Below are 26,728 nucleotides of genomic sequence, written 5' to 3'. Positions count from 1 at the left end.
CCATTTGATACTCTTTCCTGCTTTGTCGAAGATTAGATGGCCATATGTTTATGGGTCCATTTCTGGGTTCTCTATTCTGTTCCATTGATCTAAGTGTCTGTTTTTGTGTCAGTACCATACTGTCTTGATGATTACAGCTTTGTAATACATCTTGAAGTCTGGAATTGTGATGCCTCCAACTTTTGTTTTCTTTTTCAGAATTGCTTTGGCTATTTGGGATCTTTTCTGGTTCCATACAAATTTTTGGATTGTTTGTTCTAGTTCTGTGAAGAATGTTGGTGTTATTTTGATAGGGATTGCATTGAATATGTAGATTGCCTTGGGTAGTATTGACTTTTTTTTCAACGAGTATTTAATTTGAAATACTTACTTGGTTTAAGTATGTAATATTGTCTCTGGTTATACTGGAAAACATTCCAAAAGAAGTTCATGATCTTTAAGCTCATAGTGCCACCAGATAAAGTTATCAATGTAGTAACCCCATTAAAAAATCCTCACTTTTACTCATTATTTATCTTAATGTTATATTCCTTTGCTTTCAAGGTTTCACAGAAATTACTTGCCAGCTCTGTATATAACTCAAAGTCAAAATCACATTTTAATTTTTGGAGTAATTGGTCATAGATACTATTATGTCACTCTGGCTTCTATTCATTTATTCATAAATCTTTATTCTGCTCTTTTTATAGTTATCAGAGTGTTCCCCACCAAACTTGATTTATCTTTAATCTATTTTTTTTTCTCTTGGGTACAGGTAAATTACTAGGTCATTTTACAGGGATGTTCTGTCTGGGATATATTTCAATCAGTTGCTTTCATTTTTTCTGTGTTATAACTTAAACAGTTGCATCCCTCTGTAATAAATTCCTCAAATGTATCAGAAATAATTTTTTTCTCAGGAATTACATTTTTATGATTGCAACTGTAGGCATCTGCACTTTATCACTTTCAAGATCCAAATTAGGCAGTGCAGTGCAGAAAGTCTATTTATGCACAATTGCGATTAAAAGAATTTACATCTGTATGTCGTATACTCTTTGAAGGAGATAAGAGTTGCTAGATCATGCTACAGTCATTACATAATGGAACTGTCTATAATCTTATTTGCCACAAAATATAATTTGCTATGTGTCAGATTCATGTTGAAAGCGAACTTAAAGAACTGACTTACTCAAAATCTTTTAAGATAAAAACATTAGCAAACTTTGTATAACGTGTTATCTTGTACAAAGTTTTTTTGGGGTAAAGGTTCAAGTATATTTTATGATGTGTATATATCCTATGTTTCAAGAGGTAAATACAGAGTTAAATCAATAGTAATAAACATTATTTCTCTGGCTCTCATTCCTAACTCTTGTAGGACCTTCTCTTGGCCTTTCCTTGGCTTCTACTTGCATAGTGTCTCCATCTATTTCTGGAAGTCCCTTGGGGATGGTTTCATATACTCAATAATATTCATTGGGTCTAATTTAAGAATATCTTCCAACTCTTTTATTGGTCAGCATAAGCTAGATTTTGCTGTGATGAGCCAAATCCCATATTTCTGAGGCTTAATAAAAGTTCATTTTGTGCTTACGCTACATGTCCATTGTAAGTTAGCAGGATGTCTCTACTTAGTACCAGCACCCAGAGACCCGGCTTCATATCTGTATTTACTTCCAGTATTGTAACAGGGAAAGAGAACATGATGAATCACGCAAAGTCTCCTAAAATGTCCACCCAGGTGTGATATATGTCAGTTTCACTCATATTGCTTTTGTCAAAGCAAGTAATGTGGTCATTGTGGATACTGGATGTATGATCCTATCCTGTGCTCAGGAGAATGGGAATATTGTGAAAATCTCCAGTAACTATTATCTTCCAAATTGCATTCTTCTTAGAGGTTCCTTTTTTGGTGGGCAGCTGACTTATTGACAGTTACTTGTTGGCAAGAAGCCTATGAGGCAATCTGGCATGCGAGCTTTGCCTTTGGGAGAAGATGGTGAATAGGTTATATCACCATCCTCTTTTTGGGGAATTGACTACATAGTGAGAGTTAAGCAGTTAGTATCTGGGGTTAAACAGTTCCATCATGTACAAAACTAAAGAAAGAAGTAGAGACAGGGAGGAGAGTTCTAGTGGAGCAGTTTTCAAATTCAGATCCACAAACTCCTGCTATTGAGGGACAGTGAAAATACCTATTTACCAGTGTTTTAATGTATTCTTCCAGTTTCCAAACCACATTCTAGTCTCAGAATTATACTCTAGCCTCTGTGGGGCCTGTTTCCAGTTCCCTTGAGCATTGGGCATATAGGCCAGATATTTTTCTTCCTTATGTGATCTGATTCCCTGGCTTCCTACCTCCTCATCTGAAAGTTCTGAAAAGTTCAAAAGAAGTGTCTGCAAGTTCAAAAGAAGTTCCATTAGTAGCAGCAATCCAGGGTTCCTATAATTTTCCTCATTACCTGTGTTAGGATGGACATTTTCCTGCAAAGTCTCTCCTTTGTTTTTCTTCTCATCTCTAAAATTTGGAGTCTCTGAGGTATGACTCACTTTTGCTTCCAAAACTGTCTGCTGTGTTTTCCCATTTCGTTTAGCTTTGTCTTGTTGATGATTCACTGTCAGTGATGCCCATTGTGAGTCTGGGAATGACGTGCCAAGGTAGCCATGTCCCAATTCCTCCAAAGCTGCCAGTTCTCAAGGTGGCAGAATGGCACTGGGCTCCTACAGGAGAGGGGAGAATGCCTCTCTTCCCAAGTATGCTGTCACATGGGCCCCAGTGAAGCAATTTTTGTGACCTAAAGCCACACAAAATTCATTATGAAAAAACTCCTTTCAGCTTCTTCTCCAATCTCTCCCCTCTCCTTGTTAGTGTAAATCCCAATCCAAGTGCCTGGATGGTGAATTCTTACTCTTCCAAGTACCATGTTTTTCTTTCTTTCCTGGCTTCTGTGCAGAACCCCTGTGCCACACCCTACTATCAACAGAATTTCTTTCTCTTCTCCTTCAGCCAAGAGAAAGAAAAGAAAAAAAAAAGCAATTAGATGTTTAGATATCCAAAGGGTTCTTTTCTTACTATTCTATAGACCGATCTGATTGATTTCTATGTAGCTGGGAGAAGACATGCTTTGGCTTCTTAGCCTCCTAGAATATAATTTCCTTTGATTCTTTCAGAAAAGAATTCAAGTTCCATTTGTTTGTGGTGGTTTTCTGTCATTTCAGTACGTCATTTTGAATGAGTGTGATGCTTTTTGCTTAGGTTTCCTTGGTTTTATCACCAAGCTTCTTTTTGGTAGCTTTGCTGATTATTCTATCAATAGAATTTATGTCAGAATTAATCTTGAAGATTCCAAGGAAATCTTAAAGACAGGTCTGCATGCATATAGTGTTCTTGTAGATTACTTTATATGCAAATATTGGGGTTTTGACTCTAACTTCAACAAGTTATCTTAGAAGTTCGTTAATGAATGTCTTTTAAACACTTACAGGTTCAAGGCTTAGTAAGTATAAAGATGTTATCTCTATGGTATTTCTATAGTTGAGAAAAAGGAAGCTACTCTTTATTTTTATTTTTTTTCAATATATAAAGTTTATTGTCAAATTGGTTTCCATACAACACCCAGTGCTCATCCCAAAAGGTGCCCTCCTCAATACCCATCACCCACCCTCCCCTCCCTCCCACCCCCCATCAACCCTCAGTTTGTTCTCAGTTTTTAACAGTCTCTTATGCTTTGGCTCTCTCCCACTCTAACCTCTTTTTTTTTTCCTTCCCCTCCCCCATGGGTTTCTGTTAAGTTTCTCAGGATCCACATAGAAGTGAAAACATATGGTATCTGTCTTTCTCTGTATGACTTATTTCACTTAGCATAACACTCTCCAATTCCATCCACGTTGCTACAAAAGGCCATATTTCATTCTTTCCCATTGCCATGTAGTACCCCATTGTGTATATAAACCACAATTTCTTTATCCATTCATCAGTTGATGGACATTTAGGTTCTTTCCATAATTTGGCTATTGTTGAGAGTGCTGCTATAAACATTGGGGTACAAGTGCCCCTATGCATCAGTACTCCTGTATCCCTTGGGTAAATTCCTAGCAGTGCTATTGCTGGGTCATAGGGTAGGTCTATTTTTAATTTTCTGAGGAACCTCCACACTGTTTTCCAGAGTAGGAAGCCACTCTTTAAATTAAAATAAGGATGGGGCACCTGGGTGGCTCAGTCAGTTAAGTGTCTGACTTTGGCTTGGGTCAGCCCCACATCAGGCTGTGGGTTTGAGCCCTGCATTGGGCTTTGTGCTGACAGCTCAGAGCTTGGAGCCTGCTTTGGATTCTGTGTCTCCCTCTCTTTCTGCACCTCCCCAACTCACACTCTGTCTCTCTCTCTAAAATAAATAAACATTAAAAAATTTTAAATTAAAATAAGGATAAGAAAAACTAATAGCTAATTGATTAAAATAGCATGAGGAATTGTGCATGGCTGAATATATAAGGATTGCTCCCACCACCAGAATTTGGTAGCTCTGATATTAGCTGTGAGCAGATGTCAGTCTCAGCATATTTTCACCTCTACTCACTTGCTTCCTAGACCTTTTATTCTGTCAGGCTCTGATTTTCTTTCCACTTACTCTAGTGTTGCTGCCATGTTGTTCTTGTTTCTCTGACCACCCCAGTCCATTCCACTTCTGTTGTTACTTTATCTTTTAATCACAGCTCATCTTTTCCTCTGCACATTCAGACTGATCTCACAGGTATCCACTTCTAACTTAGTTGTGGAATAAGGTCTTTTTCTTATAAATGGGTTCCATAGGCAGCCAGGTGACATAGACTGATAAGCCCATATCCATCTGCCTTTTTAGTGGAAAATGCTAGATTGATGGGAGAAATTCTGGTTCAGCTGGTTGAAGGTATAGGAGTCCATATCTCCCAAGATGTCATCATTTTCACTGCTTTAAGTGTGATTCTACCCTTCACAGACATTCCTGGACTATTTCAGAACACCCAGCATCTATAGCTTGACAACTCCATGCAAACTTTTTCTGTACAGGTCCAGAGAGTGAATAGTTCAGCTTTGACAGTCATAGGGTCTCTATTGCAATTACTTTGCCATTGTAATTTGAAAGCAGCCATAGACAATACGTAAGCAAATGGATGTTTATAATAAAATATGGCTGTGTTCCAATAAAACTTTATTTACAAAATAGGCAAGTGACTAGATTTTGCCCTGGATGCCTAATTTGCAGGCCCCTGCTCTACACTGACAATTTTCTCATAGAGATAATCTATATTTACTGATTAAAGAAGGGTAAGAAATGGGCAATATCCCATACACAGTTGGGAGTTCCTGTGACATAAATTATGATGGAGTGATTTGTGGCCAAGCCCTGTGAGAGATACAAAAGCCTCACTTGGGAGAAGAGTGCTAACTAGGCAGTTGAGAAAATTCCTATTTGCTTTGACATCCTGTTAGTCCAGTGGTTTTCAATCCTGGCTGCACATTAAAATTATCTGGGGAGCTTTAAAAAATCCTGATGTCCAGGCCACACAGGAAACCAATGAAATCAGAATCTTTGGGAGTAGGACCAAGAAGTAATTTTAAAAGCTGCCAGGTAATTACAATGTGAGAAATGCTATGCTGGCCTTTATATCAGCCAGTAGTGAACCTGATTCTGCCTCTTGGCCCAAGGCTTGCTCTAGTATAGGGCTCATTCCCTGTCTTTTTAATGGATTTCGGTGGTGCTCATCTGGGATAAATTTATAAGGAATTCCTGAGGGTAACCTCCTTATCAACTCTCTGTAATGTGCTCAGTTAGCTCTCCTAGGTCCCAGTAGGACTGTTAGCAGCGGCTCTAGGAAAACTACTGTTATTGAGAGGTCTTGGATCCATGTTCTGTAGCTCTCCCTTACTCAGCAGTCCACTACTCGATAGCATTATGGATCCATGTATGGATTAGGTTATGGTGGACTCTAAGTTTTTTGACTACCCATGGCACCTTGCTTTTGGTGGACCCTATTTGGGGTGGAATTGCTGTGAGGAAAGACATTCATAATGCACAAGTCTGAAATTGTGGTGTGGTGTCCTATCATATGTACGTTTATAATCATCTGCACCAGGGCTTTTCAACTTTCAGCTATATGAGGGCATTGTGTAAGGAACTTACAAACATCCTGCTACCCAGGCCACAGCTAAGGCCGATTAAATCAGAATCTTGAGTAGGACCCTGTTAACAGTATTTTTAAAAAGCTTCCCTTGGGGCGCTTGGGTTGCTCAGTCGGTTAAGCGTCTGACTCCCACTAAGGTCATGATCTCACGGTTCGGGTTTGAGCCCCACGTAGGGCTCTGTGCTAAGAGCTCAGAGCCTAGAGCCTGCTTTGGATTCTGTGTCTCCCTCTCTCTCTGCCCCTTCCCCCATGCGTGCTCTGTCTCTTTCTCTCTCTCTCAAAAATAAACATTAGAAAAAAGTGTTTTTATAAAGCCTCCCAGGTGATTGTATTATACAGCCACTGGAGTAAGACCTTGCTGCCTCCGAAGTGTTGTCCATGGACTTATAGCATCATGCTCACTTAGAAACTCCTGAAAAATGAAGTCCCTTATGCCCTACCCTGGACCCCCTGAATCAGAATCTATGGTGTAATAAGATCCCAGTTGATTTGTATCACATTCAAGTTTGAGAAGGTGGTGGTGGAGACTGTAAATTTTAACTTTTAAATTGCAACGTTGTGTAGGCAGAGTTGGAAACCACTACCTTACATCCTTATGCTGGGGCATCCTTATATACATCCTTATATACATCCTTATGCTGGGGCAGAGTGGTGAGGTCACCAGGAATTTCTGAACTCTGATTGTTGTTCTGTTCTGAAGGGGCTGCCCAGGGGTGATTGTCCTGTTGTGAGAGACCTGCACATTTTTTTTTTTTTTTTTTTTGAGGAGGATCTGCCTCTTCCACACCCTGACTAAGCCTGTGGTCAGTCTATGTCAAGGGATTCTATGATACCCAGAAATGGCTTTGGGGCACTAGAAACCATGACCTGAGAAATGAGATTTTCAAGAGCTAGGGATTCTCTTTAGGATGTTTGGAACCAGGACACAGTTTGTTATAATCTAGAAATAATTTTTATCTTTGGAAAAGTTATTTAACCTTGATATAGCTGGAAATTTGGATATTTATAGCATGTACAGTACAATGCTGTATAAACTAAGGCTTAACAAATGTGGTTTGTGATTTTTCAGATGAGTTTTTTCTTTTAACATTTTTTAAAGTTTATTTATTTATAATCTCTATACCCAATGTGGGGTTTAAACTCACGACCCTGAAATCAGAGAGTCCCATATTCCTCTGACTAAGCCAGCCAGATGCCCCTGCGTTTTTTCTTTTTAGGAAATAGTTTGCATTCTCAACCCATGATAGAGCAAGATACTGTGGTTTAGACACATTTTCCAACATTCTCCACCTGTATTTTTAACATTTCTGAAATTATGATATATCTTATAACGAATATGAACATTTAATGTAGTTTTCCTTTTTGATGATTTTAGGGCACAGTCCCTTTTGGTAAGTACTCAATTTCTTTAGATATAGTGATCAGAAATAGGTGGTTGGATGGGAGTGTTGCTTATGTGATCCTATGGGAGTGGGAGATGGACCTTTGTACATGTAGTGGTTATTGCTGCAGAATGGCTGGTCTGGGATGATTTCTGGACTGGTGACCAGTCCCACTGGTGACCAGACACCCAGTGGTGACTGGGTGTCTCTGTATTTCCTATATAGTCCATAGCTGACAGAATTTGTGGCATATTATTTTTCATCTTGGTTGGAGTCCATAGTTCTCTCAGGATGCTTGGCCCCTGATAGTGCTTCAGACCCTTAAATCCCAGATACATCCTCTGTCAAGTGTTTGGCATTATCTGTCTACTTCTCAGCCTATGCTGTAGGATCACCTTGTTTCTCACCATGGTGGGCTCAGGGCAGGCCCACCAGTCTTTAACACAGCCACATTTTGATGTCCTTTATGGTATCTAGGATGGTGTGGGTCTTATCCGTGTCTCATGGCAATCAGGACTGACTTTAGGAAAGCTAAGCTTCCCTTCCTCCTACTTATAATAACACTGTGGTGCCAAGATGTCACTGTGGCAACTCCAAAGTTTGTGCAGAGCAGCTTATGAAGCTGTTTTCTTCCAGAGTTCCAAAGATAAATGGAACCAAGGCTCTCTGTTTTCAGTATTTCCCCTCAATCATGCTAATGCAGCTCCCCAGTCTGAGTGAACCTCAGACAGGGGAAATAAGGACATGTATCTTACCTGTCTTTCTTATCTGTCAGCCTCTTCTTCCACTAGTCTCTTGGGGCTAGGTGAGGGGAGCTTCCCTACTTTTTTTCTTTATCTGACCAGATCTGCTTCGTAAAACTCTATGATCTAGTCTGTCAGATCTAGCCTTTGCTAAAGAGGAGCCAAAATAATGTAGAAAATGATTTTCTTTTTCATTAATGCCTTCCACAACTATTTTTTTCTTAAAATCTCAAGAGAATCAGCTTTGAACTCAAACCTGATTAATGGTATTTTTGTTCATATATATATATGTATATATATGTAAATATATATGTATATACACACATATATGTGTATATATATGTTATATACATATATATGTTATATATGTATACATACATATATATGTGTATATATATAAATTTTTTAAATTTAAATTTTGGTTAGTTTATATACAGTGCAATATTGGCTTCAGTGGTAGAACTCAGTGATTCATCACTTACATACAAGATCCAATGCTCATCACAAGTGCCCTTCTTAATGCCCATCACCCATCTAACCCATTTCCCATCACCTCTCTTCATCAACCCTTAGTTTGTTCTCTGTCATTAAGAGTCTCTTATGGTTTATCTCCCTCTCTTCTCTTTCCCCCCTGCTTACCATATATTCATCTGTTTTGTTTTTTAAATTTCACCTATGAGTGATATTGTACAGTATTTTTCTTTCTCTGATTTATTTTGCTTAGCCTAATAAATTCTAGCTCCATTCACGTTGTTTGGCAGGATTTCATTCTTTTTGATGGCTGAGTAATATTCCATTGTATATATGTACATGTATATGTATATATTCATGTGTGTGTATGTCTATATATCTATATATCTGTTTACCTCACCTCTTCTATATCCATTCATCAATTGATGGACATTGGGCTTTCTTCATAGTTTGGCTATTGTTGATAATGCTGGTATAAAAATTGGGTGCATGTGCCCCTTTGAATCTGTACTTTTGTATCCTTTGGGTAAATACCTAGTAGTGCAAATGCTGGATCATAGGGTAGTCCTAATTTTAACTTTTTGAGGAGCCTCCATACTATTTTCCAGAGTGGCTACACCAGTTTGCATTGCTACCAACAGTACAACAGGGTTCCCCTTTCTCTGCATCCTTGCCAACGTCTGTTGTTTCTTGTGTTGTTAATTTTAGCAATTCTGACTGGTATGAAGTGGTATCTCATCGTGGTTTTAACTTATGTGTCCCTGATGATGAGTGATGTTGAGTGTCTTTTCATGAGCCATCTGGATGTCTTCTTTGGAAAAATGTCCATTCATGTCTTCTGCCCATTTCTTAACTGGACTATTTGTTATTTGGGTGTTGAGTTTGATAAGTTCTTTATAGATTTTGGAGATTAACCCTTTCTGAAATATGTTGTTTGCAAATATCTTCTCCCATTCTGTAGGCTGCCTTTGATTGTTTCCTTTGCTTCAGAAGCTTTTTAACTTGGTGAAATCCCCAAAGTTTATTTTTGCTTTTGCTTCCCTTGCCTCTGGCAATGTGTGTAGTAAGAATTTGCTATGTCCGAGGTCAAAGAGGTTGCTGCCTGTGTTCTCTAGGATTTTTGATGGTTTCCTGCTGCACATCATTTAGGTCTTAAATGCATTTTTAAAAAATGTCTATTTACTTTTTTTTGAGAGAAAGAGAGAGAGAGAGAGACAGAGGCATGAGCAGGGGAGGGGCAGAGATGGAGACACAGAATCCGAAGCAGGCTCCAGGCTCTGGACTGTCAGCACAGAGCCTGATGCAGGGCTTGAACTCACGGACCATGAGATCATGACCTGAGCTGAAGTCAGATGCTTAACTGACTGAGCCACCCAGGTGCCCCTGGTCTTAAATGCATTTTGAATTTATTTTTATATATGGTGGAAGAAATAAGTTCAATTTCATTCTTCTGCATGTTGCCAGCCAGTTTTCCCAACACCGTTTGTGGAAGAGACTCTTTTTTTCCATTGCATATTCTTTCCTGCTTTGTTGAAGGTTATTGACGATTGATTAATGGTATTTTTGTTCTGTCTTACTCTCTGTATTCCTGGAATAATAGGCCTCACAGCTCAGCCTTGAATTTGAATGCTCCAATATTGACAAAATATTATCTATACTTACATTCTGAAAAGAAGCAATAGATGGTATTTGTTGTAATTAATAGTGTTTTAGAATTGAGGAACTATGGTAATATCCTAATGTTATTAAGATGAGACTTTGGGGCATCAAAGATCAAGTGATGGCCAATAAGATTCAAAATTCATGAATAATATTTAAGTTGTACAAAAAATGAGGCAATAATAGGTTTATTGATATAATGTTAATGCTGACAAATAAGGTGAAAAAAACCTAAGCAATTTTATTTTATTTTATTTTATTATTTTTAAGTTGAAGTATAATTGACATATAACATTATTAGTTTCAGGTGTACAACATAATGAGTCAATTTGTATATATTGTGAAATTATCACAATAAGTCTAATTAGCATCCATTACCATATATATATAAGTTACAGATTTTATTTTTTTGGATAAGAAGGTTTTTTTGGCATCATAGTGATTTTTATTCTGAAAATGAACATTCTCATTAAATTCACATTCTATATAAAAGAGATGAACAGTACAAATGGAGCCGCTGCCAAGGCTATGACTGAAGACCAATATCTAGCCCTCAAGTTGTGGGGACCTACTGACACTTTCTTTACGAAGGAAGATAAAAATAATGAAGGATTGCTTAAGTGAACATAAATTGCATGCTCACCATTCTACTTGAGCAAATTTGTGAAATAATCTTTTAACATAGCAGGTAGTTCTTTTTTTTCTGCATTACTTTTTTTGAAAATTTTTATTTATTTATTTATTTTTAAATTTACGCCCAAGTTAGTTAGTATACAGTGCAATAATCATTTCAGGAGTAGATTCCAGTGATTCATCCCCGATGTATAACACCCGGTGCTCATTCCAGCACGTGTCTTCCTTAATGCCCCTTAGCCATTTAGCCCATCCCCCCTACCCACAACCCCTCCAGGAACCTTCTGTTTGTTCTCTATATTTAAAGTCTCTTATGTTTTGTCCCCTTCCCTGTTTTTATATTATTTTTGCTTCCCTTCCCTTATGTTCATCTGTTTGTAGCTTAAATTACTCATGTGTGTGAAGTCATATGATACTTGTTCTTCTCTGACTGATTTCGCTTAGCATAAAATACCCCCTAGTTCCATCCATGTAGTTGCAATTGGCAAGATTTCATTCTTTTTTTTTTTAACTTTTTTTTAACGTTTATTCATTTTTTGATAGAGATAGAGCGTGAGTGGGGAGGGGCAGAGAGAGAGGGAGACACGGAATCTGAAGCAGGCTTCAGGCTCTGAACTGACAGCACAGAGCCCGACGCGGGGCTCGAACTCACGGACTGTGAGATCATGACTTGAGCTGAAGTTGGACGCTCAACCAACTGAGCCACCCAGGCACCCCTCATTCTTTTTTATTGCCGAGTAATACTCCATTGTGTGTGTGTGTATACACACACACACACACACACACACACACACACACCACATCTTCTTTATCCATCCATTCGTTGATGGACATTTGGGCTCTCCCATACTTTGGCCAATGTCGATAGCACTACATTGGGATGCATGTGCCCCTTTGAAACAGCAGACCTGTATCCCTTAGATGAATACCTAGTAGTGCAATTGCTGGGTTGGAGGGTAGTTCTATTTTTAATTTTTTGAGGAACCTCCATACTGTTTTCCAGAGTGGATGCACCAGTTTGCATTCCCACCAATAATGCAAAAGAGATCCTCTTTCTCCACATCCTCGCCAACGTCTGTTGTTGCCTGAGTTGTTCATGTTAGCCATTCTGACAGGTGTGAGGTGGTATCTCATGGTGGTTTTGATTTGTATTTCTCTGATGATGAGTGATGTTTAGCATTTTTTTATGTGTTGGTGACCAGCTACCCAGTCTCTGTGCTCAGAACTCTGTGCTCTTGCCAACTAGCAATCAAGCACCCCTCCTTTTTCTTCGACTTCCATCTACTTCCTGCTTCTACACTGTCCCTGACCAAGCCCTCAGCCTGGCAGGCAGCACCTAACTCTCGAGTTTTATCTCAGATGGAGCTATGTTTCCAAACTCCTCACTTCTGAGAATCCTGTGGCTTTGACCCATTCCAGCCTTCTAGGGGAGGGTCTCCTGAAGCAATGACTGGGTGCTGGCTTGCCCCCAGGAACGTTTGTGCAATTCTACTGCTGCAGATGCCCAGAGACTGTGGCTGGGTACTGGTCTGCCCCAGAAAAAGTTCTTGGGCTCGTGTAGCAGCAGCATTTCAGGGATTATGGTAAATCACAACACACATCTGTTACAGGCTTTACCCCTAACGTCCTTGTTCCAACAGTAGCAAACATAGCTGTTCTTCAGGGTTCGCTGGGAACTTTGCCTGTGGGGAGGCCTCACAGCCTCTACCAAAAATGTCCTCTCAACAGGGAACTCCCTCCCTGTGTGGCCTGAGGACCCTTCAGACCTTGCTGTCTGCTCCTGGGTATTTGCCCTTCCAGCCAGAGCTCCACCAGGTATTGAACCGTGGAGTTGCAGACTCTGTGCTCCCCTGTTTATTGAGTCTTAATGGTATTTAAACCCTGTCCTTTCTCCTTTCTCCCTTTCTTGTTGAGTCCCTTCTGGGTGTTTCCAATCTTTCTCTTTCTCTCCAGCTGCTTTCAGGGGGAGTGCTTTTCCTGTATTCTTCCCCCTGTCTCCATCCTCTCTGCAAGCAGAAACAGCTTCCTACCCTATGCAGGTTCTCTCTCCCTCAGTTCACCTCTCTGCACCACATACCTGCTGAGTTCTGTGGTTCAAGTTGTGTAGATTGTTCTGTTAATCCTCAGATCAGTTTTCTAGGTGTGCAAGATGGTTTGGTGTTGATCTAGTTGCATTTCAGGGAAGAGAGAGGCAAAAAAACCTTCCATGCTGCTCCACCATCTTGGCCTCTTCTCCTCTGTGATGAGGACTTGTAAGATCTACTCTCTCAGCAACCTTCTTTCTTTTATTTTTAAACGTTTATTCGTTATTGAGAGACAGAGAGACAGAGCATGAGTGGGGGAGGGGCAGAGAGAGAGAGGGAGACAAAGAATCTGAAGCAGGTTCCAGACTCTGAGCTGTCAGCATAGAGCCCAACAGGGAGCTCAAACTCAGCAGCCTTGAGAGCATGACCTGAGATAAAGTTGGACACTTAATCAACTGAGCCACCCGGGCATCCCTCAGCAACTTTCAAATACGCAGTACAGTATTATTAACTATAGTCAACATGCTGTATGTTGTATCTCTGTAGCACTTATTTATTTTATAACTGAAAGTTTGTACCTTTTGACCCCTTTTACCCATTTCACCTAACCTTCTGCCTCCCTGCCTCTGACAACCACCAGTGTGTTCTCTGTATCTGTGAACTGTTTTTGTTTTTTTGTTTTTGTTTAGTTTTTAGATTCCACATGTAAGTGAGATCATATGGTGTTTGTCTTTGTCTGACTTATTTCTCTTACAATATTGCCCTCTGGTTCCATCCATATTGTTACAAATGTCAAAATTTTATTTTTTATGGCTGAATAATATTCCACTGTATATGTATACCACATTTTCTTTATCCATTCATTGGTCATTGGGCACTTAGGTTGTTTCCATATCTTGGCTGTTGTAAGTACTGCTGCAGTGAACATGGGATGCATGTATTTTTCTGAGTTAGTGTTTTCATTTTCTTCTAATAAATACCCAGAAGCTGAATTGCTGAGTCATATAGTTGTTGTGTTTTTAATTTTTTGAGGAACCTCCATATTGTTTTCCACAGTGGCTGCATCATTCATATTTCCACCAACATTGCACAGAAATTCCCTTTTTTCACGTCCTCACCAACGCTTACTATTTCCTATCTTTTTGATAATGATGATTCTAACATGTGTGAGGTGATACCTCATTGTGGTTTTGATTTGCATTACTCTGATAATTAGTGACATTGAGCACCTTTTCATGTAGCTGTTGGTTATCTGTATGTCTTTTTTTTGGGAAAGTATATGTTTAGGTCCTCTGCCCATTTTTAATTGAGTTGTTTTTTTGCTGTTGAGTTGTAGGAGTTCTTTATTTATTTTGGATATTAACCCCTTATTAGATATATGATTTGCAAATATTTTCTTCCATTTAGTAGGTTGTCTTTTCATTTTGTTGATGGCTTCCTTTGCTGTGCATAATCAATTTTAAAATGAACATCAACATTTAAATCACTTATGGTCTCTAGTCAAACCACATTTGCATTGCTTTAGAATTTTGACCATCGAGCTCTACAAATCAAATCACTATGGTCTTTCCTATTGTTTGTTGTCTCTTATTCAGACATGATTAGCAGGTATATTTCCCCTGGATATTTCCGATAAGAAGTTTTGTGTTTGAAGAGAAAAGCAGTAAGTCTCATGGTCTGGGGAAGATGGGGAAGGAAGAATCTGACAACAGATAGTGGGAGTAAAATGTAGTAAAGTTTTATAAGAATGTGTTGGCAAAACATATGGCATAATTTATTCAACTTTGTTGTTGATAGGGTTATAAATGTTTATTAAACAAAGCTGAGACACAGAATTAGGGGTCATAACCATACCCCATCATCAATCACTCCTAGAGGTGGAATGATGGACTGGGTGGACCATGTGAACACAACTTAACTGCTACATGTAAAGAAAACCCATTTTTATTTTAGGGCCAGGTTGGTCTTGATTGGATTGTTCACTTATTTTATTTCCTTCAAGCAGTTAGTGGTTATTGATGGAAAATAATTGTCCTTTTTTTTTTTTTTTTTTTTTTGCTTAGCACCTCTTTGAATCACTACTTCACTATAAACTACTGGTTATTGATTCATCAGAAAGATTAATGCTTGCTTTATCTATAAATAACAACATGAATATAATTTCCCCTTAGTTCGCTCAATTCAGTATTTTGATGGTTTTTCACCACATTTTTGGAAACATTTATTTGGAGAATGATTAAGATTACATTTTACCAAAGCCTAAATTTGTGTCTGAATTATTGCTCTGTGTAAAACAAGTATCTTTTAATTAATTAATTAGAGAGAGAGAGAGAGAGAGAGAAAGAAAAAGCAGGGGAGAGGGGTAGAGGGAGAGTGAGAGGAGAATTCCAAGCAGGCTCCATACTTGTGGAGCCTGACCCGGGGCTTGATCTCACAACATGAGATCATGACTTGAGCCAAAATCAAGAGTTAGAGGCCTAACTGACTGAGCCACCCAGGTGCCTCAACTAGTATCTTTTCTAAATAATAGTCACATTCAAAATGGGAAAAGCTACATATCCTATGATTAATAGGTTAATGGTTGGGTTGCCTAAAGATACTACCTATAAAGGTTGGGGTGCCTAGAGCTCAGTCATGTAACTTCTCAGCTCTACTTTGTTTTTGGGAAATATCATCCAGTCTCATGATTTCAAAAAAATACTGTTCTCAAACATCTTTGAAATTTTAGTAAGACCAGTAAACCATTGATATATGAATAATTACAATGAGAATGTAAGCTATAAGAAACATATTTCCAGCTCTTATCTTTCTCAACTCCTGAATTGTATACTAGTCTCTAACTTAGAAACTCTAATAGGCAATCTTAACATGCCTAAAGTTCAACTCTTGATCTTCTTCCTTCTTATGTCTCCTTAAGTAAATATTACTTCCATATACCCAACTGATTAGGCCATATACCATAGAGTCATTCTTGTTTCTTTAATAACCCATATTCAATCTATCAGCAAACCTTGTTGACTCACCAGAATTACCAGAATTCTTCCACTTCTCAACAACTCCACCAGTGTTCCCTGGAACAAGCCAATGTGGTTTCTTGGGCTACTGCAACAGTCTCCTAACTTTTTCTGTCTTCCATTTCTCACCCCTCTTCCTTGATCCCTGTTTAATCCCCAGTCTATTCTCTTGAGTAGCCAGAATGGATCCTTTTAAATTTTAGGTCAGATCTTGTTCCTTTCCTGTTCTAAAACCTTCAGTAGCTCCTGATCACAAGAATAGAATTTCTAGTGTTGATGGTTATCTACAAGGCCTGTACAACTTGGTGCCTCAGTGACAGCCTGACTTCATCTTTTATGTTCTCACCTCACTCTACTGTAGGTACTCTGGCCTTCCTGCTGCTCCTGGAACAAACTAATCAAGCTTCTGTTTTGGAACCTTTGTACTTGGTGTTTCCTCTGTTTGGAATATTTTCCTCCAAATATTCAAACGTCTTACTCCTCTACTTCCTTGGAGTCCTTTTTACCTGATCAGAGAGACCTCCTAAGATACCACATCTAACCAGCCCTTCCTCATCACATATCTATTCTCTTCCCCTCTTTACTTTTTTCATAGCACATATCAATACTCAGTATTATGTTACACAGTTATGTATATATTTGTTTATTCTCTGTCTCTTCTCAGTAGGAGGAGGGTCACTGACATGTCCTTCTGGTGAAGTGCAGGTGCACCAATATTTTTTGAATAAATGAAATGTAGGGTCTAGATTTGTTTTTTTGTTTTTTGTTTTTTGTTTTTGTTTTGTTTTTGTTTGTTTTGGGGTGTCAAGTAGTTAAGTAAAACTGGAAGAAACTAACATTTGATATTAGTGTCAGCGTGTGGTCTTTTCCTGGTTGTGTTTAAGTTCATATTTTTTTCCAGGAATAAGTGTACTTTCTGGATTAGAACATTTAGCTACAGCTGTTTGTATTTGACATGTAAATCTCTTTGCTTTGTTATGCCATCTGCATAGCCCAGAAGGCTGGTAGAATTGGAGAGGGATCTATCTACATGTGTTTTGTTATCATCCCTCAATAGCTCCAAGTAATAGCTTGGCTAGCAGTGTTGTTAATCTAACAAGCAAATAGAACTCTAAATTATATTTTAAAAGATGATGGTTGTTTTATACTTTCTGTGTCATTAGTGGTGAGGATTGTTATAGGCTGAATTGTATCCCTCTCAAATTCAAATGGTGAAGTCCTAGTCTTTAGCACCACAGATTGTGACTGTATTTGGAGATAGGGCCTTTAAAGTGGTAATTAAGTTAAAATGAGGTCTTTAGGGTGGGCCCTAATCCAGTATGACTGGTGTCCTGATAATAGGAGATTAGGATGTGCAGAGAGAGAGATACCAGGGGTGCATGCACACAGAGAAAAACCATGTCACAGTGAGAATGTAGTTATTTGCAAGCCAATGAGAGAGGCCTTAGAAGAAACTGACCCTGTTGACACTTTGATCTTGGACTTCCAGTCTCTAGAACTGTGTGAAAATAAGTTTTTGTTGTTTAAGTCGCCCACTCTAGGAAGGTCTATAGGCAGACATGGCAAACTAATATAAGGGTTAAAAAGTGAAAATCAGTAATAAAAATAATGTGCCTGCTTTTTTTACTTATAGTTTGAAAATGAATGATGTAAGCTGTCTTTTTTTTTTTCTTTTTGGCTACAAAAAGACAAGACTGAATATAAATATATACTTGATTCTAGATCACTGAACTGATCAGACTTCAGATAAACTATAGGAATGGAGACTTGGCTTTCTATGATAGTAGACATGGGAAATGACAAAATATCCTTCATTAAGGAATTCCTTTTGATGAAAACTAAGTTGTATCACTGATCTTAAAATTTAATTTTGGCTTAGCTACCAGCTGTCTTTATAACTGAAGAAATCACTCAACATTATGGCTCTTCTCTAAAATCTAGAGTTTCATTCATCTTTTCATTAAGTAAATCAACACTTATTATTTTCAGTGTGCTAGCTCTCGGTTTTCAGGATGAATCAAACATGGTCCCTGCCCTTATCAAGTTCATGGTAAAGCTAGGGAGATGGTAATAACAGCTAATTACAAAATGCTGTAATGAGTGGTGTGAGAGGTACATACAAGGGGCTGTGTGGGGAGGGTGATATTCCAGGTTGGGGATGCCAAACATTTCTTGTTCTGGGCCTAATAAGTAGTTTGTGGCAAACTCCACAAGTAGAAAATGAGAGTGAAAATTTAGTCAGAAATGAGATCATAAATTACCTCATAAGCCATACTTTAGACTTTATCCAAACCATGCTTTAGACTTTTATCTTATAGGCAGTCAGGAACCATTGGAGAGTTTTAAGCTGGTACAAGTATTTCAGATTTGCGTTGCGGAGAGATGGCACTATGGAAGTGTGGGATGGGTATGGAGATGTGATGAGGGCCAGAATTGATGGATATACTTCTTGTAATGATAGAGTAGAAGACAGGATAGCAGAAGATAGAGTAGAAATTGAGGCCATGTTTCTGTTTCACAGAGGATAGCTTGGAGGGAATGTAGGGTAGGGCAGTAATCCAGAGAGCAGCTATAAGCAGTGGTCCTGGGTTGAAGAGGATGTGCCAGAAACTGAAGCTTTTAAACAGACAGTTTAAAGTACCTAGAGAGGAGGTAAGAGGGAGGGAATATCCCAGATGGCCTCTGGATTTCTGCCTCAGTTTAGAAGTACTAGTCACTGAGGTAAGAAATACAGATGGAGGAGGACTTGTTTTTACCCCACAGTACCTTTGTACCTGGTTCCCTTTACTTGGCTTTCTTACCCGCCATCTGTCCTGGTAGAAAACTGTCTGTTCTTAAAGGCTCTTCTTGGAAGTCCTACTTAATCCTTGTGAATGTTTGCAATCTCTTTAGCGCTCTCTTTTTTGTTTGTAAGCCTAAGCAGTTACATTCTGCCTATTATATTGCAGCTAGTTGTGTATCTCTCATCACCATACTGGAGCTTACTCATCTTTATTTTCTAAATGTCTGGGGTATTGTTTTGAACATAATATGTGCTCAATAAGTGTTTATTGGCTGAGATGATCTAAAAGAAGATTGTAGTTGGTTTAGGGGTAATGTTAAATGCCAGTTGAGTGGTATACATTTGCTGGATTTCCAATACTTCAGTCCTCCACAGTGCTTTTGTTAACACGGTGAAGGTTGTTTTTGGTAAGAAATAAAGAACAGTTGAAATTACCAGTAACTTGAAGAAGGGATCCTCTCCTTCCCAAGAGTAGATGATACCTTTTTCTTTAAAAGATCACTGGTTTTACTATAGACAATTGTATACAACAATTTTATATTTTTAACCTTTACTTTGTTTCAGAACTCTGTTTGAAATTTTTAGCTAATTAACATGGTTTAAATGTCTTCTATTTTATTTCACACATTAAAATTAACTCAAGGAAGCAAAAGTAGCCCTTGAAGCTATTGGAAGAAGGTTAAAATTCAAAGTGTTTTAGCTAACAAACAAGAAAAGAGATGGCTGTTAACATGTCCTTTTTATACTACAATGATAGTAGAATTAAAAAAAATAGATTAGGAAAGAACATGGTTATAGAATATAAATGTATTAACCCAAGTGGGCATTTAGAGAAGATTTTCTGCAAAGCTAGGATCTGAAGTACTAAAGCCATTGTTGCACTAATGCAACACATCAAAGTAAATTAAACCTCACACCATATTCTGCAATGCTCTTATTATGCACTAGTGTTGCTCTATATATAATGACAGTTGATGGCTTGGTTCACTATGCATCTCAATGTAATTTTCAGTATCTTTGGAGCACCCAGAGAAACACACCAGAATTAGGAAAGATTAGAAAACGCTTTTTTTTGGTACTATAAATTTTAGTATATAGGTATTACAAAACATTAAATATATACCTGGTGAGCTCATTCCCACATGTATGTATGAAGGTGTGTCTGTAACCTAGCTCAGATTTACATACTGAAGAAAAGCAAGTGAACCCAAGCTCTCAGAGAGCTTGGAGAGCCAAAACTTTTTTGTTTGAGAGGGACCACCTAAGGTCACAGAAAGGAAGAATGGGGAGAGTTGTACACTAGTGACAAAAAGAAAGGTTAATAAGACATAAGCTAGGATTTACATTACAATCATCTTTGCTGTAAGTTCCAACTAAAGTTTTTGTGTTGCCTATAAAAATATAACTGATTTTGACTGAAAAAGAAAATGGGGAAACAGGAATTATTTTATAGAATAACCTGAAAACTAATTTTTACTGATACTCCTTCAAGAGATGGGAGACTTTTTCAAATAACAAATGCACTCGCAACTTTTAGTGAGAGTCATCTGTCATCCTGAGTCACAGTTACTGAAGCAAGTTGGTTAGATCCTGTAAGATAAGTTAGTTAAAAAAAAAAAGATTTAGTTTTCTTTATCCCCCCCCCCCCCCGCCCAGGATTACCAAGCCATCTTTACTCTCTGAAATAAAGTGAATCATTGAAAGTATCACTTGACTTTAATTTAATCAGTGTTAAATAACTATATTGGGGTATTTCAGAAGAAGACATAGGTATAAATGATTGGTAAATGTGGATAGCTTGCAGGTTGCAATTGCATTTATTTTGATGGAAGCACAATGTTCTTATACAATGTTCTTTTCACAGTTCTTTGGCATTTATTATAAGGAACAAAGCATTTCTGGAATGCTCATTTTAATTTCAAAGCTCAGGCTATTCTATGGAAAACATTTGGCGCAGGGAGGATCTGAACAATAATAGAGGAATGTTCAGTGGGAAGCGTTGTGAATTGTGGCACTTAAAATACATTCTGAAGGAACATTTAGACAATGATACTTATTCTTCATTTTACACAAAGATTTAAACTAGGTGCTATAATTTGTCTTAATCTGGACAAATATCTTTTAATTCTTGATGTATAAATTAGGCTGACAGTAGTGAGATATTTGTGTTTTGGAGTATGTGAAAATCCATGTAATAATTCAGGCATATTATCATCTTTATCATCTATGCATGATAAAGACATGTGGCCCTATTTGGCTGCTTGCAAAGCATATAGGAGGTGCTTTGTTAACTGACTTCATCACATTTAGCACACGGGACCCCCTTAGAGCAAGATGAGGGTAGCTCCAAGAGAACACCTCTGACTAGGATCCCATAACAGACTTTCTATATCCATGTGGGGAATGGACTAGAAAATGTACATTAAATATCAACCAATATTTGAGTCATGTTATGCATTTTACAAGACATTTTACGTATTTAACCTTCACACAGTCTTATAGGTAACATGATCTCATTTTCCAAGAGAGGAAACAAAGGCACTGCACTCTGGGTTGTAGACATGAGAATAAAGCAAATTAGAATATAGCAATAAGTCTATTGGATGGAGGAGGAGAATTGAAAGGGCAGACAAAAATTATTTTCATCTATGTATTTCCCCCATAGCTTGTAAGTTCTTTCTCAGTTCCTAGCTAAAAAACTGTGTCCAGACATAATAAATAAGCAAATATGTCATGCTCCATAAGCAATAAACAAGCCAAACCTTTAGGGGCTGCAGAACAGGAAGGTTATGTATAGTCTGTTCTCAAAGATGTGGTGCATGATTGTTATAAGCCTTGGCTATTTGATGATATGCGGGATTCTAGTTTTCCATAGGAGTTTCAGGTCTTCTAATTTATTTTACTTATTTAAATTTTTTTTTATGTTTATTTATTTTTGAGAGCAAGAGAGACAGAGCACGAGTGGGGGAGGGGCAGAGAGAGAGGGATACAGAATCTTAAGCAGGCTTCAGACTCTGAGCTGTCAGCACAGAGCCCAACGTGGGGCTCAAACCCCTGTGCCATGAGATCATGACCTTAGCTGAAGTCCTATGCTTAACCGACTGAGCCACCCAGATACCCCCAGGTCTTCTATTTTAAATACTGAAAAGACGTGTTCTTTTCCTTCATCTACAATGGGGATCTTCCAGCTTTGCTTATAAAAATGTTAACTAAATTTATTATTGGTATCCAAGGCTTAATTAAGAAATGGGTATTTTTTACAATGTAATTTTGTATGAGGTTTTGTTTCCAAATACAGTTGCTTAATTTCTATCTCTAACCACAATGAGACACCACCTCACACCTGTCAGAATGGCTAAAATTAACAACTCAGGAAACAACAGATGTTGGCGAGGATGCGGAAGAAGGGGAACACTTTTGCATTGTTGGTGGGAATGCAAATTGGTATAGCCACTCTGGAAAATAGTATGGAAGTTCCTCAAAAAGTTAAAAATAGAACTACCCTACAGCCCAGCAATTGCACTATTAGGTATTTATCCAAAAGGATACAAAAATGCTGATTCAAAGGGACACATGCACACCAATGTTTATAGCAGCACTATCACCAATAGCCATATTATGTAAAGAGCCTAAATATCCATCGACTAATGAATGGATAAAGAAGATGTGGTGTATATATATATATATATAATGGAATATTACTTGGTGACCAAAAAGAATGAAATCTTGCCATTTGCAACAACGTGAGTGGGACTAGAGTGTATTATGCCAAGTGAAATAAGTCAGAGAAAGACAAATATATGATTTCACTCACTGTGAAATTTAGAAACAAAACAGATGAACATAGGGGAAGGGAAGGAAAAATAAAATAAGATAAAAACAGAGATGGAGAGGGAGGCAAAACATAAGAGCTTCTTAAATACAGAGAACACACTGAGGGTTACTGGAAGGGAGGTGGTTGGGGGGAAGGGGCAAATGGGCGATGGGCATTAAGGAGGGCACTTGTTGGGATGAGCACTGGGTGTTATATGTAAGTGATGAATCACTAAATTCTACTCCTAAAACCAATACTACACTGTATGTTAATTAACTTGAATTTAATTAAACTTTTTTTTAAAAAAAGCCCTTCTTTTCAATGACCCCATTCTTTAAGCCATTTATATAACAAATATTTATTGAGCACTTACTTTGTGCATTGTTCTGGGTGCTGGAGAAAAGACACATTTTTTGCTTTCATGGAATTTACTTTTTAGTATTAGAAGCATGAAATTAACATATAAACAAAAAAAAGTCAAGCCCTGTAAGTGTTTTGAGGAAATATAAAGTGGGATGAAGGGATAGAGTGAGAGAGGGTGGGGATGGGGTAGTCAAGAAAGGCCTCTTGATAGGTGACTTTGGGTAAGACCTGTTTGAGAGGCCTACTGAATTAGGGGAGACTGTATGGGACAGGTAAGAGAGGTTACAAAGGGCCTATATGTAATTATTTGAATTTGGTCCCCCTGAGATAACCAGTGTTTTATATTTCAGAGTGGTTCTGTGCCCTCTCAACATTAATAATGTCTATTCTCAGCCTAAATAGACTAATGCTTTACTGACTTAATTATGATTATTTTGCCTCTTTCTTAATATAGATTGCTGGCTACAAAGTGATATAAATAATTATTATATATGAATATTTATATATACATATATATATATATAATATATATTGCATTGTTTCCATAGTAAAACTTGGTAAGTTTCAATCTCTGTGGCTCTTCCTTCTTCCTGCCCTTTCTCTCTCCCTTCCTACCTCCTTCCTTCGTTCCTTTTTATCTTTAGTTGAAAATTCCATAGCAGCTGATAATATTGGTCTTGGTTCACTGACTTGACTTATGAGGGTGTACCAATAGTACTGGGAATAAATCGTGTTACTATGAAATACTTCCTTTTGTTTTGGGCTGTGATGTCCCAAGACTGTGTTTTCACAGTTTGTCTAATGAGTGGCTTGTGTTTTTCCAATTTTAGGTTACTACACTTGTAAATTGTCCCCAGAATCCTTCTAACAGGAAAAAAGGATGTTCAAAAAGAGCCAGAGTCCTTCTAGCTTCTGTGGAGGAAGCGACTTGGAATTTATTAGACAAGGGAGAGAAGATTGCCCAGGAAGCCACAGTTTTAAAGGAAGAGCTTACTACTGTACTTGAGGAAGTTCGCAAAGAAAGTGAGTACTCTAGTCCTGGTCAGGAGCAAACCGTATATCCTTAGGGTGTTAGTTACAGAATTAGATTTGTGAGCATTTTGTTTCGTTGACTTGAGTTTATTAGTCTATCTGTAGAGCTCTGAGGAGCTGGCTGTGGGAAGCTGAGTGGCTTATTAGTCAGCTCTAAGACTCAGAGTACTACTTACTCCTGGTTCTTCCCTTGAATTGTTGAGTCCCTGCAGGCAAGTTCTTCCCCTCACATGCCATAGTTTATCCATAGTAAGCAAAGAGAAGTGTATCCTTTTTTGTCATAGAATATAACGACATATGACTAATGAAGCTGAAGATGTGTTTGTCCATACATAAATTAATTATAAAGTTCCTTGTTAATAGTTAGAGGTATTAAGTTACAGACCTGACTACTTAGAAGTACATTTTTTATTTTTTCATTTTCTAGAGGTTTAGATTTTCTAAACTTAAAAAGAAATGCTTTGCATAAACTATGCATAACTCATGTTGCTGCTATATGAATATTATAAAATGAAAGTGTACATGTCACGTTTTGATGTATTTACTTACATATGATAATACAACAATTTTATAATGAATGTAAGTCTCATTTGCAGACTCTTTTTAAAAGAACTGCCTTATTTATATATCAGCTTGCTGCAAGAAACTATCTTGAGAGGATAAGAAAACTTAAATATTCATGTTCAGTTTTATAAGAGACTTGGGGTGTTCATATATTTCCCTTCGCAACATAACTTTATGAAAATCAAAAAATGTCAGTTAATTAAATAATTAAAATGAATATACTAGCTATAATAAACCTTAGGTCAAATACAGGAGATTTATTTTTTATTTGTTATATACTTTATATATGACTTATATTTTACAGAGTCTCTTCTGAAAATATGAAGAAAATAAAATGCCAAAGATAATTTCAAATGAATTCATCACTCCTCCCTACCCCCTACCACTTTAGACCCTATCCTGTCTTGTCTGTTCTGGTACCATTATCCACATAGTCACCAAGTCAGTTTAGACTCTTTGTTCTCATTTCACTCTCTCTTCCAATTAGTCTCTAAGTTCAACAAATTCTTTCTCCTTTTGTCTCTCAGATCTTTCCCTCTTTTTCATTACTGATGTTGCCTCCTGAATTCAGGATTATTGCATTAGCCTTACTGTATACTAAAGCCAAATACATCTTTTAAAAAGGAAAATACAGTTATTTTACTTCCCTGCTTAATTTAAATCCTTTTAAAGCTTTTGAAGGTTAGGGGTATTATCTTTCTGGATAAGGTTCAGGCTTATAAATCTAGCTCACTCAGCATTGCATTATTTGGCTTCTATCATTCTCTCCCTTTTCATTTCCTGATTCTGGCCCCCTCTCCAGCTTCCAAACAAGAATTTGAAGTATTTTGAATGGTCCATGTTGCCTTATGCCTCTGTACGTCTGTTATCAGCTATTCCCTTCACTTGGATTACGCCTCTTGTTCAGCCAGTTCTTACTTATTGCACCAAACTCAACCCAGGTCTTTTCTAGGAAGTGTGTACTGACCTTGTGATGCTCATTTAGATATCCCTCTTCTGTGTCCCCACAGACTCTGAGCATTTGCCTTTAATAGGATTTACTACCCCAATACACCAAACATTGATTTACTTGTTCAATAAATCTAGACTTTTAATCCGTGAAGGTGGCAAATACCAGGTCTTATGTGATGAGAAGTACCTGACACATAACAACCACCTGATGTTTGTTAAATAGATAAAACAATTGAAGCATCATTTTGTCATTTTATATTATAAAATTTTATAATGATTTTATCTTTGTTTTTATGACAAATTATCTCTCATGGTTATGGTTTTTTTTAAAGTTTATTTATTTTGAGAGAAAGAAGGAGAGTATGTGCGTGTACACAAGCAAGCAGGAGAAGGGCAGAGAGAGAGGAAGAGAGAGAGAATCCCAAGCAGGCTCCGTGCAGAGCCCAATGCTGGGCTCGATCTCTCAACTGCAAGAGTCAGATGCCTAACTGACTGAGCCGTCCAGGTGTCCCTCATAGATATGGTTTCTTTCCTGAGTGTTTTCGTAAGGAATATGAACGCTATTCTGGTATTGTTCTTCTCAGATAATGAGATCTATTTGACAACATAGTTTTTGTAAGCCACCTCATAATACTATGTAAGACACTGGTCATTCTCAGCAGGAAAAAATAAAAGCATTAATTGGCATGAAATGGCATATATATTTTTTTAAAAAAGTAAGTTACCAGTTTTTGACTCAAAAAGCAAATTATTTTAAAGAGAAGGTCTCAAAGAAAAAGTATGTGTGGCTTTTAGGATTATGCAGTATATCCTTCCCTGTGTTCTATTATAATGTGTGAAATCATATTATCATGTGATAGATGTGGCATATGCTGTGTACACAACAAATGCATTTGGTTAAAGATCACCAAGTGCTTTATACTCTGATTTTTTTTGACAAACTGCCAAATTGAACTACTGCCATTTGAGTGTGGGAGGAAAGCAGTGAAATGGCAAATGGTTTTGGAATTTGGGGAATGGCCAATGCTTATCCTATGGATTGCAGAGATAGTAACAGTGAGAGCACTGTTCCGAAAAATTTGGAAGGAATTTTAGCTCACTGGTGAAGTTGAAGTATCAGGAGAATGAATTCTGATTCAAGCGCCTCTTTGATAC

The 26,728-nt window shown here is 37.8% G+C and overlaps 1 protein-coding gene across 2 annotated transcripts in view; it reads left to right on the top strand.

The window, feature by feature from the left end:
* Window positions 1-26,728, top strand: part of CTNNA3 (catenin alpha 3) — a 1,717,381-nt gene that overhangs the window by 48,455 nt on the left and 1,642,198 nt on the right. For both annotated transcript variants that reach the window (XM_049646151.1, XM_049646149.1), the window contains exon 3: window positions 23,857-24,049. In XM_049646151.1, the coding sequence (XP_049502108.1) occupies window positions 23,857-24,049 (193 nt within the window). The remainder of the gene's footprint in view (window positions 1-23,856; window positions 24,050-26,728) is intronic.

The sequence above is a fragment of the Panthera uncia genome, chromosome D2, assembly GCF_023721935.1.
Source record: "Panthera uncia isolate 11264 chromosome D2, Puncia_PCG_1.0, whole genome shotgun sequence".
Classification (NCBI taxonomy): domain Eukaryota; kingdom Metazoa; phylum Chordata; class Mammalia; order Carnivora; family Felidae; genus Panthera; species Panthera uncia.
Note: the sequence above shows the minus strand (reverse complement) of the source record. Positions and strands in the feature narration are given on the sequence as shown.